The sequence below is a fragment of the Stegodyphus dumicola genome, chromosome 3 (genome assembly GCF_044657685.1).
Source record: "Stegodyphus dumicola isolate Sdum_Otavi_A_Nest chromosome 3, ASM4465768v1".
Lineage (NCBI taxonomy): Eukaryota > Metazoa > Arthropoda > Arachnida > Araneae > Eresidae > Stegodyphus > Stegodyphus dumicola.
Genome location: NC_140770.1, coordinates 122171018 through 122187274, shown reverse-complemented (window position 1 = coordinate 122187274; position 16257 = coordinate 122171018). Strand labels below are relative to the sequence as shown.

At 31.7% G+C, this 16257-nt stretch overlaps 2 protein-coding genes across 3 annotated transcripts in view; one reads left to right on the top strand and one right to left on the bottom strand.

Annotated features, from left to right (window-relative positions):
- Rala (Ras-like protein A) overlaps positions 1–16257 on the bottom strand; it is a 157827-nt gene that overhangs the window by 86982 nt on the left and 54588 nt on the right. The gene's annotated exons all lie outside the window — the stretch shown is intronic.
- Positions 261–15914, top strand: LOC118189936 (putative glutathione-specific gamma-glutamylcyclotransferase 2). Of its 2 annotated transcripts, XM_035360658.2 has the most exons (4): positions 261–401; positions 482–618; positions 14404–14445; positions 15502–15914. In XM_035360658.2, the coding sequence occupies exons 2-4, from the start codon at positions 484–486 to the stop codon at positions 15874–15876; spliced, it is 552 nt and encodes a 183-aa protein (XP_035216549.1). In that variant the 5' UTR covers positions 261–401; positions 482–483; the 3' UTR covers positions 15877–15914. The 2 variants fall into 2 exon arrangements, with proteins under 2 accessions (XP_035216549.1, XP_035216548.1); XM_035360657.2 differs by lacking the exon at positions 261–401 and having other exon boundaries at positions 417–618.

The following is a 16257-nucleotide window of genomic DNA, read 5'->3' as shown; positions in this document are numbered from 1 at the left end:
TACTTTTTTTCCAAAAGAAAATTGTGACGCTACGCTTTGGCTACAAAACAACATTGGAAACATTGCTTAGTAATGACGCCACTTTTGATATCATCTTCCCGGAAGATCATGAAATGCAGTCCAATATAAAAACAATAATAATTTTTCATTGCATGTTTTAGTAATTTTACTTAATTGCAAACTCAAGATTGTATCCATTTCATAAAAACTGTTTCGTAGTCTCTTTTAATGCAATAAATTCTTTCACTGTAGGTTATCCATTATTATGTGTTCTTATGAATCCGCTTTATTAAAGTGTGTTAAGCATCGTCATCGCATTTTTGTTTACTTTTTTATGTTTTGATGAGCGTCATTTCACCGCTGAGAATTCCTGCAATAGGAATTTGTTCCTTTATTTCTATGTAAACACCTGCATTTTTTTTTTTTTTTTTTTTTTTGGGTAAACTTCTTTCAGAGTTTGAAATTTTAATGCTTTTTTCAGAGATGTGGATTTTCGGTTATGGATCTTTAATGTGGAAAATTAATTTTCCGTATGAACAGAAAATAATTGGTTATATTAAAGGTTTTAAACGCCGATTTTGGCAAGGAAGTGAAGATCATCGTGGAATTCCTGGTTCAGTAAGTTTATATTTGCAAAATAACTGCAAAGTAGAAAGTTTTGTAAAATTAAAAATAACTGTTACTTACACAGAATGTCGGGCATAACAAATGTGTTTGTGTGTAGGATCTCTTTTAGAAAATACTCTCAATTGTAAAGTATTAGGTACTTGATCTTTCAAAGTGCTTTTAATGTAAAATGCCATGAGAGTAATCAAGTAAATTAATAATTCTGTCAATTTTTAGAATATGATGTCATTTTGTAACTGTTGGCATGCTTGACCAAAATAATATGTATTATAATGATAGTTGGAAATACATATATCATTTATATATGGAACTGCATATAATTATTTAATTTTGAGCAGTCAAGTGGACATATGCTGATACAATGTATGATTCTGTTTTTCATTAAATAATTCAAAAATGAATGCATCATTTATCTAAAATAATTTTGCATTTTTGATATATGGCATTGCATACATAAGAAACTGGACCTAAATATGGTTAATAATTTATGTTTTCCTTTTTGGCTAGAATGTTTCATCAAAGTAAAGATCTAAGAAAACAATGTACAGAGATACTCCCAGGAATCCAAAGCTAATTTTTCTCGTGTGCACTTTAAAAGGCTTAACGGAACAGGTAGCTGCTTTTAACAAAACTTGCAAATCCTGCAAGTTAATCAGCGGCGCATCCAGCGGTACTTGGAACTTGGTAGCTGCTTTTAAAAGCCACAAGTGATAACGCTAAATAGCTCTTGATGTAATCACAGAATCTACTAGGAAAAATTAACTTAAAAGGCAGAAAATACACATTTTAGGTATTTTCCATTCTAAATTATGATACAATACGTACATCATTGGTATCATAGTAACTTTTAATATGAGGAGAGAATAGCACATCACTTATGTCATAAACTTGTAACCATATTAAAGAAAAAGTTATTTACATGGTAGTCACTAAACTCTAGTTCTGTTTTGTTACTTTAGTATAATAAAAACCTAACAGAATTTTATCGGCCAACATAATTCCACAAATTTCTTAAACACACCTCAAATATCAGATAAATACTGAATGGGATGCCTGATAAAACATTGGCTTCCAAATATATTAAATAATATGATTATATTTGTTTGCAACAGGTTCCGATAAATTCAGAAAAGAAATAATTTGTAGATTTTACAAAAAGTATATGGGTGGGAATTGTAAAAAACAGTCTTTGCAATTTTTTATATCATGCATATTTTTTAGGAAATCATTTCAGTATAATTTAATAATCAATTTTCCAACCATAAGATCTAGGATAACTCTCAGTCAAGTTCCTGAGTTAATTCTTGGTCTTGACCCTTTCTTTCTATTAGAATAATGGGTACTTTTCCGTTTGGCCGGCGCAATTTCCCATTTCGCCGGCGCAAGCGATAAAGTCGCCGAAAATGGTAGAACTGATGCCAAAGCGAATATCTTCGCTGATAACCTTTCACGGCACTTTTTCAAAACAAGTCGCTGAGATTTATTACCAGATTTACCTTCTTTTTTCAATATTGGCATACAGTTACATAGAATTTTTTTAATTATAATATTGAAATAATTCTTGCATTTAAACTCGTATTCCATACTGAGATTTAACTTGAAATTAATGTAGATAATTCTTGAGAGAATCAGATTTTTGTAGCGTATTTTACGTGAGATGAGATCATTTGGGATCACGTGATATTAAACTGCGAATCAAGAGGTTATACCATGAAAGCATAGTAAATCTTTAATTTAACGTCTTTAAATTCTAAAATTAACGTCTTTTACAAATATGTCAAAAATGGATGAAAAACCAATGAAAATTTGGGATTTGGCCAGGACAGAAGAAGAATCCGTCAGATTCTTTCAAGCGAAAGGCGTTTTGCCTAACATTGCTATTTGTGAAAATAATCATGAAATGAAATTATATTTTGGAGACGAAATTCAATGGCGTTGCAACCTTTCAACTTGCCGCAGTAAAAGAAGTATACGGAAAGGCACATGGTTTGAATCATCGAGATTGAGTTTCTTGAAGTGTTTAAGATTCATTTAGGGTTGGAGTGAAGAATTAACCTCAGTTAAATGGTGTGAAAAGCAGTTGAAAATCAGTCACGGAACAGTTGTGGATTGGAATAACTACATGCGAGAGGTTTGTGTGGATTGTTTACTTAAACGTCAACAACGCAAAATAGGAGGCCCTGGTATGATCGTTGAAGTGGATGAAAGTATGTTCACGAAGCGCAAAAACAACGCGGGACGGATTTTACCACAACAGTGGATCTTTGGTGGAGTTTGTCGTGAAACAAAGGAATGTTTCCTTGTGATGGTGCCAAACCGATCCATGAGTATTATATTAGAGGCAATAAATGAAAACATCGAAAAAGGAACTACAATATATTCCGATTCATGGAAATCATATTGCACTGAAAAACTGGAAGAGGAAAATTTCGAACATTTCAAAGTGAACCATAAATACAATTTTGTAGATCCGGAAACTGGAACGCACACGCAAAAAATTGAAAGACTATGGGGAAGCGCAAAATGGCGGAATAAGAAACACAGAGGAACTGCTCGGCATCATCTGGAAAGTTACCTCGCCGAATTTATGTGGCGAAAGGACACAAAAGACCCATTTGAAATAATTCTAAACGATATTAAAATGTTTACGCCTCCAAAATAAAAAAAAAATGTTTAAAATTCTTAGAATTAACATTTCTTAACATTTTTTTTATGTGTATACTGTGTGTTGTCGCCAATAAGGTCTGCTTGGCGAGATTTGCGCCGGAGAAAGGGAAATGGCGAGGTTTGCGCCGACGAAACGGAAAAATACCGAATAATGTTTTATCAGATGGTAAAAATAATAATAATAATATTGTAGTCACTTTGAACTTTGTGAATTTTTTATTTATTTCAAATTTATTACAGAGAATTCCCCACACACAATCAGATTTTTGCAAAATATTACTGGCTTTTATGTTTGCATTTGGAAAGACCCTTGTCATTCATAAAACATTTTAATCCTTATCTAATGATATTGTTTTAATGCTTGGTGTTTTGGCTTATAAATAATGTTTTATAAAAATCAATATTTCTGAAACCATACATGGCTGTAAAATTATAATAAAATGAGTAATATTTGCCTCAAACTTCATTATTTTCAGATTTTCTTATTAATAATTCAGAGTTTATGTATAATATTGTAAACTATGATCCATAAACTGAAATTCACCTGTCTTAAAATTGTCAAAGAAATTTATGAAATAAAAAGATGCTAAATCATTCAGCTCAGTGTGAAGATGAAATTTTAATGCATTTATAGTATTTATGTATTGGAGCAACTATTTTTTTTTTACAAGAAAATGAATGATGACTAATAATTGCTAAATTATTTATTACTCACACATATGTATTATTGCATACATATATTTTATTTGATTCTTTGATTATCCGCACATTCTGAAAAATATTCAGACGGTAATGCATTATGTCACCAAAATGGGCCAACTCATGACAACAGCAAAATGTATTCATTTAGCAATCCACTTAAAATTTGACCACCATTTTTCTGATTAATATTTTCTTTTAAACATTATATATATATATATATATATATTTTTTTTTTTTAAGGAATCATAGTGAGACTGCGGAATTTGCTGGATATTGAAAAAGATGTATTTCCTCAGAAATATGGCATTTTCTCCTACAGTAGCAAATGCAAAAATTTGCATCCCATGAAATTATACTTAAAGATAAAATTTTATGAATCGGAATTTTTGCGTGATGCTAAATTTGTGCAGTTCTCTGATGTTTTTCTAAGTGAAAACAGACTGCCGTGTACATTGGGAAAAATAGTGCACACAGTACCAAATTCGTGCGATTCCTTGATTTTTTTTTTACGTGAAAACTGATTACTGTATGGGTAAGTGATCCCCCAAAAAATAATAATTAAAGGTAGAAATTTCTTGAAAAAAAATAAGAGTTTAATACCAGGTGTTTCTTGCTTTTTTAAATTTTGTTGATACCATTTTCAAAATGGCCATTGCCTTTCACATATTAGCCTAATGAAAAATTAGTTGCCAACTTTTCACGGGAGGAAGGCAAAAATAATGTTAAAAGTACTTTGTATTTTAATTAGGTTTTTATCTCAAACAAAACTATTTACAAGTAGGTTTTCGTTTCTTTTGATTTGGTGAAAATTTCTTGACAATTGTTTTAAGAATAGTTTCAAATTAATTGTTCTCTTTAGAAAATTTGAGGCAAAATCATCCATTCCTGTAAAAATTTTATCACATTTTGTTTCATTGTAGGCAAATCCCTTAAGTACATATTTTAAAATTGAGTTTAATACAGAAAATATTATGATTTTCTATAAAAATTGTGGAACATGGAATACAACAAAAAGAATGCTTACAAAAACAGTAACTATTCTTGTTAAAACTGAAGAGCTATTATGTCCATGTTGCTAGAATTTAGTTTATTCTGAAAATTTAGTGACTTCTTATAAGAGGGTTATATTAATAATCAAGTACCCTTTTGCTATTACTGATGAAACATTGTGCTATCTGGATTAATTTAACACTTAAGTACAGACATTCATTTTCTGTTACGTAAACATAGAGGAGGGGTCTCTTAGACCGCACTCTATTTTATGCATTTTAAAAATATAAAATTTTAAAATAATGCACTATTGTTATTATATAAGCATCAAAACACTTTCCTTGTTATATTGAAGTAAATAATTATTTTTAAAACTAAAATTAATGCATTAAAAATTTATACAAAAAAGTGTGGAACACTTATCAAATAAATGAAATAAACACCATTACTTGCAAATGCGTATAAACTAAACTATTTAATAAATTTTCCATCTACAGAATCTAGATTATATAAAATAATGTAAAAAATGTATAATATATAAAGAATATTAAAAAACCACAGCACATAATTTTAAGCATTTTCAACACAATTTTTAGGAAATTTTCTTGGCACATTCATTACATATTGGATTCTTGCAGCTGAAACATAGATAAGTAGTATTTCTTCTTAGTCTAGGAAGACAAAGAAAGCATATTTTATGCTTTTTAAGGGGTATCAGTTACATCTAAGCTAGAATAGATTCTACTGGAAACATCTTAGCAATCTCTGAATGCAGATTTTTATTTCTCAGTTCGCAGTTGGCTTTTAAAGCTTCTGTTCCATATGTGGTTTCACTAATTCTTATAACTTCATCAAAAAATCAGTTTTTTTTCCATTGATGTATTATATGTGCATTAATTCCACTTGCATCAAGTAACCTAAAGAATATGGCCATTGGCCATTGCCTTGTTCTTCGACATTTAGAACATTTTTCATCCAATGCATTTATAACTCCTTCAGTCAAATTGTAAAATGTTATTATTTCTAGTTTCCCAATTGCAAGGTCTTCTGATTTCAAATGATGCATTGAAGAAGTGAGAATAATACTTTAATTTTTGAGGCACATATAAAACGAGAGTCATTCTATCTGTGAATGCATAAAAGGAAGATCCTTCACTTTTCATTTTATTTGGAAAAAAATTCATTTCGTATTTCTCTCTTACTTTTTTCCATATTACCGACATATGTCAAACCTCTAGAATTAAGTTCTTCTACAAGTTTGATACTCAAGTAGTGATAAAGCCACCCCCCCCCATGTGAGAGATAAGTAACATGAACGCAGAGGTGAGGTCTATATGACTGTGGCTCAATAAAAAAAAAAAAAAAAAAAAAAACTTATGGATAAGAGTTTAATAAAAATTTAGAAATAGTTGTATTTTATGTCAAGTGGAAAGTACTGAAAAGGAAAAGAATAACTATACAGTACAAAGTCTTTAATCCGGACGTCCATAATCCGAAATGATCTATAATCCAGACCTCAAAGCTACAAACTTTCTGCGCATGTGTAAACACATTATGCGTTTATGCATGCGCATATGCATTTAGGCATGCATGTTAAGGCAGAAGTGATCTGGCAACCACGATGGGAGAAAACGACAACGTGGTTAGCTAGCGGCCATTATTATTGTGTTTGATTGCGAGCTGGGAGGTGCACCTATGCGATGGCAAGAGTGTCCATCCAAACAGAAGTTAAAAGAAATAAAGCTACAGTCCATTAAATCTTCGTGTTTGTGTTTCATGAGTATGTTTATTCTCGAACATAATTGTGGTCCGTGCAACCCGGTAGGAAGATTAGTGCCTATGGATAAAGTGCTGGTTAAAAAGCTTAAAGGTGAAGTGTTAAATTGATAAAAAAGTGTGATATGTTACTTCGAATTCGACATAAAAATTAGTGTGTGTTTGGATTTACAAATTTCGGGTTCATTTGGATTACCTCAAACGGAGGTAAGTGAATTTGCTCATATGTTCGGTATTATTAATTAACGTTAATTATGGAAGCATTTTTAATTAAGAGAAGAATTTTAAAGTCAAATATAACGAAAGCGACATCAGATTTCAAAAAATATACTTGTGATGAATTTCAGTTACAACTTTTTGAAAATGTGCAAAATTTAATAATGAGTGTTCAGATATTTTTGATAAATTATTTGTAATAGTTGATGAAAAAGAGTTTGACAAATATGTAACTGAACAACAAACTATTCAAGACAGTATCGATACTTTGTGGGTTAAGGTTAAACGACAAATGTCAAAATTTAGTGCTAAAAATGCAAGCAATGTAAAGATTGAAAATACCAGTGCACAAGGTATGAAATTACCTAAATTAAACTTGCCGTCTTTTAGTGGAAATATTCAAGATTGGTTAAGCTTTCGGGATCTTTTCATTTCAAGCATTCATAATAATAATGCATTATCGGATTCCCAAAAGCTCTTGTATTTGAAGTTATCGCTTCATGGCGAAGCAGCTAGGATTATTCAATCAGTCACAATTTGTGACAATAACTATAAAATTGCTTGGGATTTTTTAGAAGAGAGATACTCCAATAAACGTGATCAGGTTTTCGCTCAGATAAAGCGTTTCATGTCAATTTCTCCCATAGAAAATGAAAGCCTGTCTTCTATTTTGAAATTAGTAGACACAGTGAATGAAAGTATAAGGTCTCTGGAAATATTAGACCAAAAAATAGAGGGATTTGCAGAAACATTTCTTGCATATATTTTGCTGCAAAAATTGGATGCTTCCACTCGTCTTTGGTGGGAAAGAGATTCAAAAAGAAGTGAGTTACCTAAATTATCTGAGCTTATTACATTTCTAAAAAATCATGCTAGAACTTTGCAGTCGTCAAAGTCATCTAATGTGTTTAATGCAAAAAAGGGTCAACCTATTCAAAAGGTGACTGCCTTAGTGTCAAATGTTAAAGGTCAAGATTTTAAATGTATTTGTTGTAAAACTAACAATTTTCACAAGTTGTATAAATGTAATTCTTTCTTGAAAATGACTGTAAGTGAACGTCTTGAATTTGTTAAGAAACATAAATTATGCTTTAATTGCTTGGGTTTTAATCCGACTCATACTGCAAAGAACTGTCGTTCAGAATTCAGCTGTTCAAAATGCATGAAAAAACAGCATAGTTTACTGCATTTTCCCAATCAAGACATTTCGCATTCACCTGCTACTATAGCGAGTTGTGTGAGGAAGGAGGAAGCACCGGCTAATAATTCTGACCCTCCTTTAGTAGACAACTCGAATCTAAACCCTGACGCCAGATGTTTTGAAATGTTATCTAATTGCAACCAAATAAACAATTCGGAAATTATTGGTTCGTCTGTAACTGCTTCACAAGTGATTTCGAAGGAGGTATTACTATCTACTGCTATTATTTATGTTAAAAATTCTTGCGGGAATTTTATTGCTCGTCGAGCTTTACTTGACTGCGGAAGTCAGTGTTCGTGTTTCACCTATGATTTCGCTAATAGGCTTGGAATAAAAGGGAGTAAAATTAACATATCAATTTCATGTTTAAATGGAAAAGCTCTATTGGTAAAATCCAAGCTTACTGCTGTGATATCAAACAAGCATGATTACCACCGTGCTCTCGAATTCTTTGTTGTACCTAAAATTAATGATTTGGTACCAGTGAATTATTTTAAATTTTCATTTTCACAGCTTCCGCAAAAGATCAAACTAGCGGATCCTCATTTTAACAAGCCCCAGAAAATAGATGCCTTGTTAGGTGCAGAATGCTTTTATGAACTATTGAAGGCTGATCAAATTCATCCACGAAATTCTAATTTAACTCTTCAAAATTCCGTATTTGGATACATTGCTACCGGTGTAAATGTTGGTTCAAATTCAGGCAATACGATTCAGTGCGGATTTATGAAAGTCGAAGAAGACTTAAATTCACTAATCAAGTCCTTTTGGGAAATTAAGGCTGTTACAGAATCTCTCAAACTAAAAAATAAAGAAGAAGTAGAATGTGAGGAGCATTTTAGAAAAACCCATCAGAGGGATATTGAGGGTAGATATGTAGTGACGCTACCATTAAGGCAAGATGTTCATTTGGGTGATTCTTCGCAATTAGCCACCCAGCGGTTAAATAATTTGTGGAAGAGACTAGACAAAACCCCTGACATGTCTAGGATGTATTGTGAGTTCATGAGTGAATATGAAGCGTTAGGGCATATGCAAAAAATGCAGAGTGTGACGGAAACTCCTAAATACATAATGCCTCATCATGGTGTTAATAAGGCAGACAGCAGTACAACTAAGTTACGAGTGGTATTCGACGCATCGGCTCCTTCATCGTCTGGTTTTTCATTAAACGACTGTTTGATGAATGGAGGTGTAGTTCAAGATGACCTGTTTGCTATCTTGCTACGATTTAGAAAACACAAGGTGGCTTTCACTGCTGATATATGCAAGATGTATCGGCAGATTCGTATAGATCCTGAGCAACGCAAACTTCAATGCATACTTTGGAAAAATATGTTGAATGATGCATCTAAACTTTATCAATTACTTACGGTAACATATGGAACAAAATCAGCGCCTTTTTTAGCAACAAGAGTGTTGAAGCAATTAGCCTTAGATGAAAAAGATAAGTATCCATTGGCTTCTAAAACGACACTCAACGATTTTTATGTTGATGACATTTTGTCTTGTGCAGAAAATGTCACCTCTGCTGTAGAATTGCAGCGGCAGTTAATAGACATGCTACAATCTGCGAAAATGGAATTGCACAAGTGGTGCTCAAACAAAAAAATTCTTTTAGAACAAGTTCCATTCGAAAAACAAGAGTATCGTTTTGGAGAGTCTTCACAAAGCACCGTAAAGACTCTGGGTTTAAGATGGAATCCAGAAGAAGACTCTTAGTTTTACTGTGTCTAGTTCGCCAAAAATCTGTACAAAACTCACGGTTTTGGCAGATAATGCTAAACTGTTTGATCCTGTAGGTTTCCTAGGGCCTGTAATCATGCATGCTAAGATATTCCTGCAAAGGCTGTGGTTTTTACATCTAGAGTGGGATGATCCACTTCCTTTCAAAGAGCAACAAGAATGGGAGACATTTCAAAAGGCCCTACCAGAGTTGAAACAAATCAAAGTCCCTCGTTGCACTCTAATAGAATCAATTAAAGAAATTGAGCTCCACTGTTTTGCTGATGCTTCAAAGTTTGGATATGGTGGAGTAATTTACTTGCGCTGTGTCTCTAAAATTGGCGAAGTTAAAGTGACTTTACTTTGCAGCAAATCTCGAGTATCGCCTATCAAGGTAATAACCATTCCTCGTCTGGAGTTGTGTGCAGCAGAGCTCCTTTCCAAACTTGTGTGTAAGGTAATAACATCTTTGAGTTTATATGTTGACAAAGTTATTCTGTACACAGATTCAACAATTGTGTTAGCTTGGATTGCTACATCTCCTCATCTTCTAAAAGTGTTTGTGTCAAATAGAGTAGCTCGTATCCAAGAGCTAACTAAGGATTTCTGCTGGCAACATGTCAGAACAGCAGACAATCCCGCTGACCTAATTTCTCGCGGTCTGAGACCGGAAATTATTGCTGACAACTCTTTGTGGTTTCAAGGACCAAATTTTCTGCATCAACAGGTCATCAATTATAGTGTTAATAATAACTTTGAAAATTCAAATGAGAACTATGTGCGCGAACTGAAACTTATTTCTAATGTAAATTTGACCGTAACTGTTAAAAATTCTCTTTTGGATTATGTTTTTAGTATTACTAATTGTTATGCTAAATTAATTAATGTTTTTGCTTATGTTTTAAGATTTATAAGAAATTGTAGATCCAAGGAAAAACAAGTAGGTCATCTGACAGTAGATGAGGTTTCGTTAAGCGAAAATAAATTGCTTTCCTGAAGAATTCAAGAACTTAAGTAAGAGAAGGGAAGTATGTAAAAATAGTCAGTTAAAATTTTATGTCCCTTTTTAGATGAATCTCAAGTTATTAGAGTAGGTGGTAGACTGCAGGAAGCTAACTTACCCTTTAACGCAAAGCACCCTGCTGTCCTGCCAAAAAATCATAAACTGACTCATTTAATTATGTTACACTACCATATTCGAAACTTTCATATTGGAGCACAAGCGCTCTTGCATAGTGTGAGACAAAAATTTTGGCCGATAAGTGGGCGTAATCTTGCTAGAAAGATAGTAAGAGAATGTGTTACGTGTGCCAAAGTAAAACCAGTATTGCTGGATCAAAAGATGGGAAATTTACCATTAGAGAGACTGAATCCATCCTTTCCCTTTAACCATACTGGTGTTGACTTTTGTGGTCCTTTTGGTATAAAGTATACAACTCAAAAGAAGAGCGTAGTGCACAAGATTTATGTTGCAATTTTTGTTTGCCTCTTGACTCGTGCAGTCCACCTCAAGATCGTTTCAAATTTGTCTACAAAATCATTTATTGCTGCTTTGAAGCGATTTATTTCTAGAAGGGGTAAATGCGCAACCTTATTTAGCGATAACGCTCGAAATTTTATTGGGGCTAGCAATGAATTGAAGCGACTCTACAATTTGTTGAAATACCCTGATGAATTCTTAACCAAATATCTGACATTTGAAAGAATTCATTGGAAGTTTATCCCTCCCAGGGCTCCTCACTTTGGAAGTATCTGGGAGGCAGGTGTTAAGTCGTTTAAGTTTTATCTTAAGCGTGCAGTTGGGCGATTGATTTTTACATTTGAGGAATTTCTTACAATTTTGAACCAGATTGAAGGAATTTTAAATTCATGTCCAATATCCCCTTTGTCAAATGACACCAATGATTTAGAAGCTCTTACGCCCGCACACTTTCTAGTCAGGCGACCTTTAACATCAATAACAGAGCCTGATTTAACTGATTTTTCTGATAGTTCTTTAAAGCGCTGGCAGCGCACTACTAAAGTAACGCAATATTTGTGGAAAAGATGGCAAAATGATTACATCAGTCATTTACAGCAACGATTTAAGTGGTATTTCTCTAAGGATAACGTTAAAAAGGGCACTATAGTTTTAGTAAAGGAAGACAACATGCCCACTTCGACTTGGTTACTGGGTAAAATAGAAGAGGTAATTTATGGTAAGGATAAAAAGGTTAGAGTTTGTATTGTAAGAACCAAGTCAGGTTTTTTAAAAAGACCAATAACTAAATTAGCTGTACTACCAGTAGATGTTACATAATTTCATGTATATTTCCCGAGTTCAAAAAATTGTTATATATATGCATTGTATTTTAATTTAGATGTTGTGCATTTCATGTTCTGTGGTTAATTATGTTTATTGCTTTTGTTCATGTGTATCAATTTCAATTTTCTGATAAATGATTTGGACTATATGGTGATTTAAAACTGTTTAATTTTGGTCATTGTTAACTATGTAACAAATGCCCAACCCGGGCGGTATGTTAAGGCAGAAGTGATCTGGCAACCACGATGGGAGAAAACGACAACGTGGTTAGCTAGCGGCCATTATTATTATGTTTGATTGCGAGCTGGGAGGTGCACCTATGTGATGGCAAGAGTGTCCATCCAAACAGACGTTAAAAGAAATAAAGCTACAGTCCATTAAATCTTAGTGTTTGTGTTTCATGAGTACTTTTATGCTCGAATAATGCACATAATACATTTACACATGCACATTTAGTGTATAACGGACGGTATAAGCTAGGCTAAAATTATCTAATTATCTATTTCAGTTAGAAGTTGTTGCAGATTGCATTGTTCCTTAATCTTCTAATTGGATCTGGCTTATTATTTTTTGCAGACCATTAGAGCAATTTTATAAAAAGTAAGCTTGAACTTTTGATTATGTCAAAAAGGGTTTCGGATTCTGGAGCTGCCAAAGGATCTACAAAGAGAAAGCATGTTTCGATGTCCATCAAACAAAAAGTGGAATTGCTGCAAAAAATGGATAATGGCATGAAGAAAGTGACAGAGAGGTTAGTGAAAACGAAAAAAATTTCGATTGACAAGTTAGTCGGTATTCTCGGCACAGCAATTACAGGACTTGAACAGCAGAACTTTGTAATTGAACAAGAAATTATGTCTGTTTATAGAATTAAAGAGAAAGTATTAGCACATAAAATGAAGCAACTTAAACAACTTACATTGAAATTAAACAAATAAATATTTAAAAAAGTAAACAAATAAATACTAAGCTTTTTTGTTTTGTAAATTTTGATACTCTTTAGATCATAATTGCTCTTTATTTCATAAATTACGCTTTCATATTTTTAATTTCATAATTTCTGCATGCCATCTTAACAGATTTAAATTGATGACCTATAATCCGGAAAAACCCCTAATCCGGAATCGCCGAAGTCCCGACGAGTCCGGATTAAAGACTTTGTACTGTATAACTTATAAGCAGTTTCACAGTTCTATATAGTGTGGTCATACACACCCCACCTCTGTGTTTAACCCAAATTAGAAGCTATTCACACCAACAGAGTTTCATTAGTCTTTTCTATCAGTAATTCTTCGAAGATCTTTAGGCCGCATTATTAAAACTTTTTTTCTCATTCAGTTTTTTTTTTTTTTTTTTTTTTTTTTTTTTTGATGCTTTCAAATATATTTAGTTTTTTTTGGTCCTTTTTTCAGTATAATTTAGACTCTGAATTAAAATTTAATCTGAAAAATTTGTTCTTGAATCACACTAAAGCAAAAACTATGTATGACAGTACCTGCATTAGTTATTAGTAAGAATCAACCTTAATTGGAACCGTTTAAGTTGACTTTGCATATAATCATATTTCTTCAATTCTAAAATGTGCTTTCATGCCATATAAATGTTTAACAAAATAGGGTGCATGCTAGAATCACAGTTTTTTCTAAAATTTCTTGTATTTTAAACATGCCGCCCAGTTGTTTGCTTCTACACACTTTTGTCATTCAAATTATATTGTACTGCCAAAGTTATTAGCAATTAAGGAGATTCTGTATTATGTGATAAGTAAGGTACATATGGTTCATAAAAATGAAATTCACTGTGAAGTAAATTATAGTATTAACTATAGATATTAACAGCTTCGTATCAGATTCAAATGGACACAATGAGTAACACACTCACAGATAACTATTGTTGTTACTAAATGGCTATATTATAAAAAGATTTGTAAGTTACATTTCAGTATTTGATTTTTGTTTGGTTTTCTTAGGATGACTTCCTTGGTATCCCTTTTGTAATACAAAAATAAAAAAGTTAATCTTAAAATTTATGGTACCTTAGATCAAAGAAATACAATATTAGTATGAGTATATCCTAAAAGCTGTACTTTTAGGAATTTAATGAATGACAAATTAAAGTGGAAGCAATTATTTCATCTTTTGTATATGAATATTTTCATAACATATACTGAAATAAAAATTTACTTCTTTTTCAGCCTGGAAGAGTTGTTACTATTGTACCGTCATCAAATCCAGAGGTATATATTTCAGATTTCATATCAAATATAATTTCATTTGATAAAAATTATACAGTGTGATTACAATTAACATAAATATTACAAATGTATTAGAATTGAAAATTGATATCTAAAATTTTTATTTGCGCTAGAAACAGATAAAGTAGAAGAAGAACAGAGAAGTACCTATTTATGTATGTAAAATACAGATGTCCCATTATGTTACTATCAATAACATTTTGGAATGGATGTGAACTCTGTGTTTTCCAGTAAAGGCTAGTTACAAAGTGTTACATGAGCAAAGTTTTCATGCAGATGCTCAAGTATTTAGATTAAAACTTGTTAATTTATATAAGATGATGTTCACGAGTTACTACAAAAGTAGATATATTTTACAGCTCCTTTGTCTGTCCTCCAGCATTTGATAGATTTAATACCTTAATGTATGAAGTCTGTATTTCTAATGCTTCGGTGATTCAGTATGTATATCCATTATATAATTTTTTCTCTTTTAAATTAACATATACCATTTTATTGAGTTATAAAGAGTAATTTTCATAATTTTTTCATAATAAATAATAGGACATTTTTTTTTTTTTTTTTTTTTTTTTTTTTTAACGGACAAATCTTATTTAAAAAGCCCTACATAGGAGAGATTAGCATCTTGGACAATCTGTTGATGTTTCATGGCTTTAGATACTTAGCCACTTGTTCGTTCCAGGCTTTTGACTTCTGTTTGTTTTTAATGATTTCAACATTACTTAATTATTGAAAATCATGGATTTAATGATATTCACTCTTCTGCATTGCATACTTTATTATAAGTCACTGCATTCTATTTTTGCTACACGTTGCTTTTGTATTTGTGACAATGGAATTAATTATAATACTAACATTGTAAATAGTATAATTTAGCTCGCCAAAAGAAATCAGCTTGATGCATACTTAATGCAGTTACAAAAATTTCTTTACAATAATTATTATAAACAGTGATATTTCTCTTTATCCTGCACAGTATCATTTAACATTTGTGCAATATGAATATTTGCACTACTAATAATGTTATTTTCTTTGAAGGACCAGGTTTATGGAGTTGCTTATAAAATAGCCGAGGATGATATTTTAGATGTCATTAAATACTTGGACTTCAGAGAGAAGGATGGTTATCAGCAGCAAACAGTATTATTCCATCCATATAATGAGGAATTAAAGCCATTTGAAATTACAATATATATTGGAGATACAAGCAACCCTTTTTATTTAGGTCCAGCTCCACTGGATATAATTGCAAAGCAAATACTTCACTCAGAGGGACCAAGTGGGAGAAATGATGATTATTTATTTCAGCTAGCTGAAGCTATGAGAAATTTAGTACCTCACATATATGATGCACATCTATATGAATTAGAAAAATTAGTAAAAAGTATGAAAGTTGAAATACACTTGAAATAAAAGAGTTTTGTTAATAAATTTTATTTTTTCAAGTTCCATATTTTTGCCCATAAAAGTATATAGTTTAATTAAAATATATTTAACAATTTGCAATATAACACATTGAAATGAAATTTTATTCTGTATCATATTTTTTTACTAATTACTCTCTTGGCATTTTGTCTAATCAAAAATATCATTTAAATTATTTTAAATTTGAATAAAATATTATATTTTAAACTAGATAAAGAATTGCAGGTAATTTTTCCTTCAAATTTATATTGGATGTGCCATCTCAGATAATTTCTTTCGTATAATCAAGTTCCACTTAATACAATAATTAGTCTTAGGTTATTTAAAATTTATTTGTAGGTTCAAATTTAAATAAGTGTATTTATTACA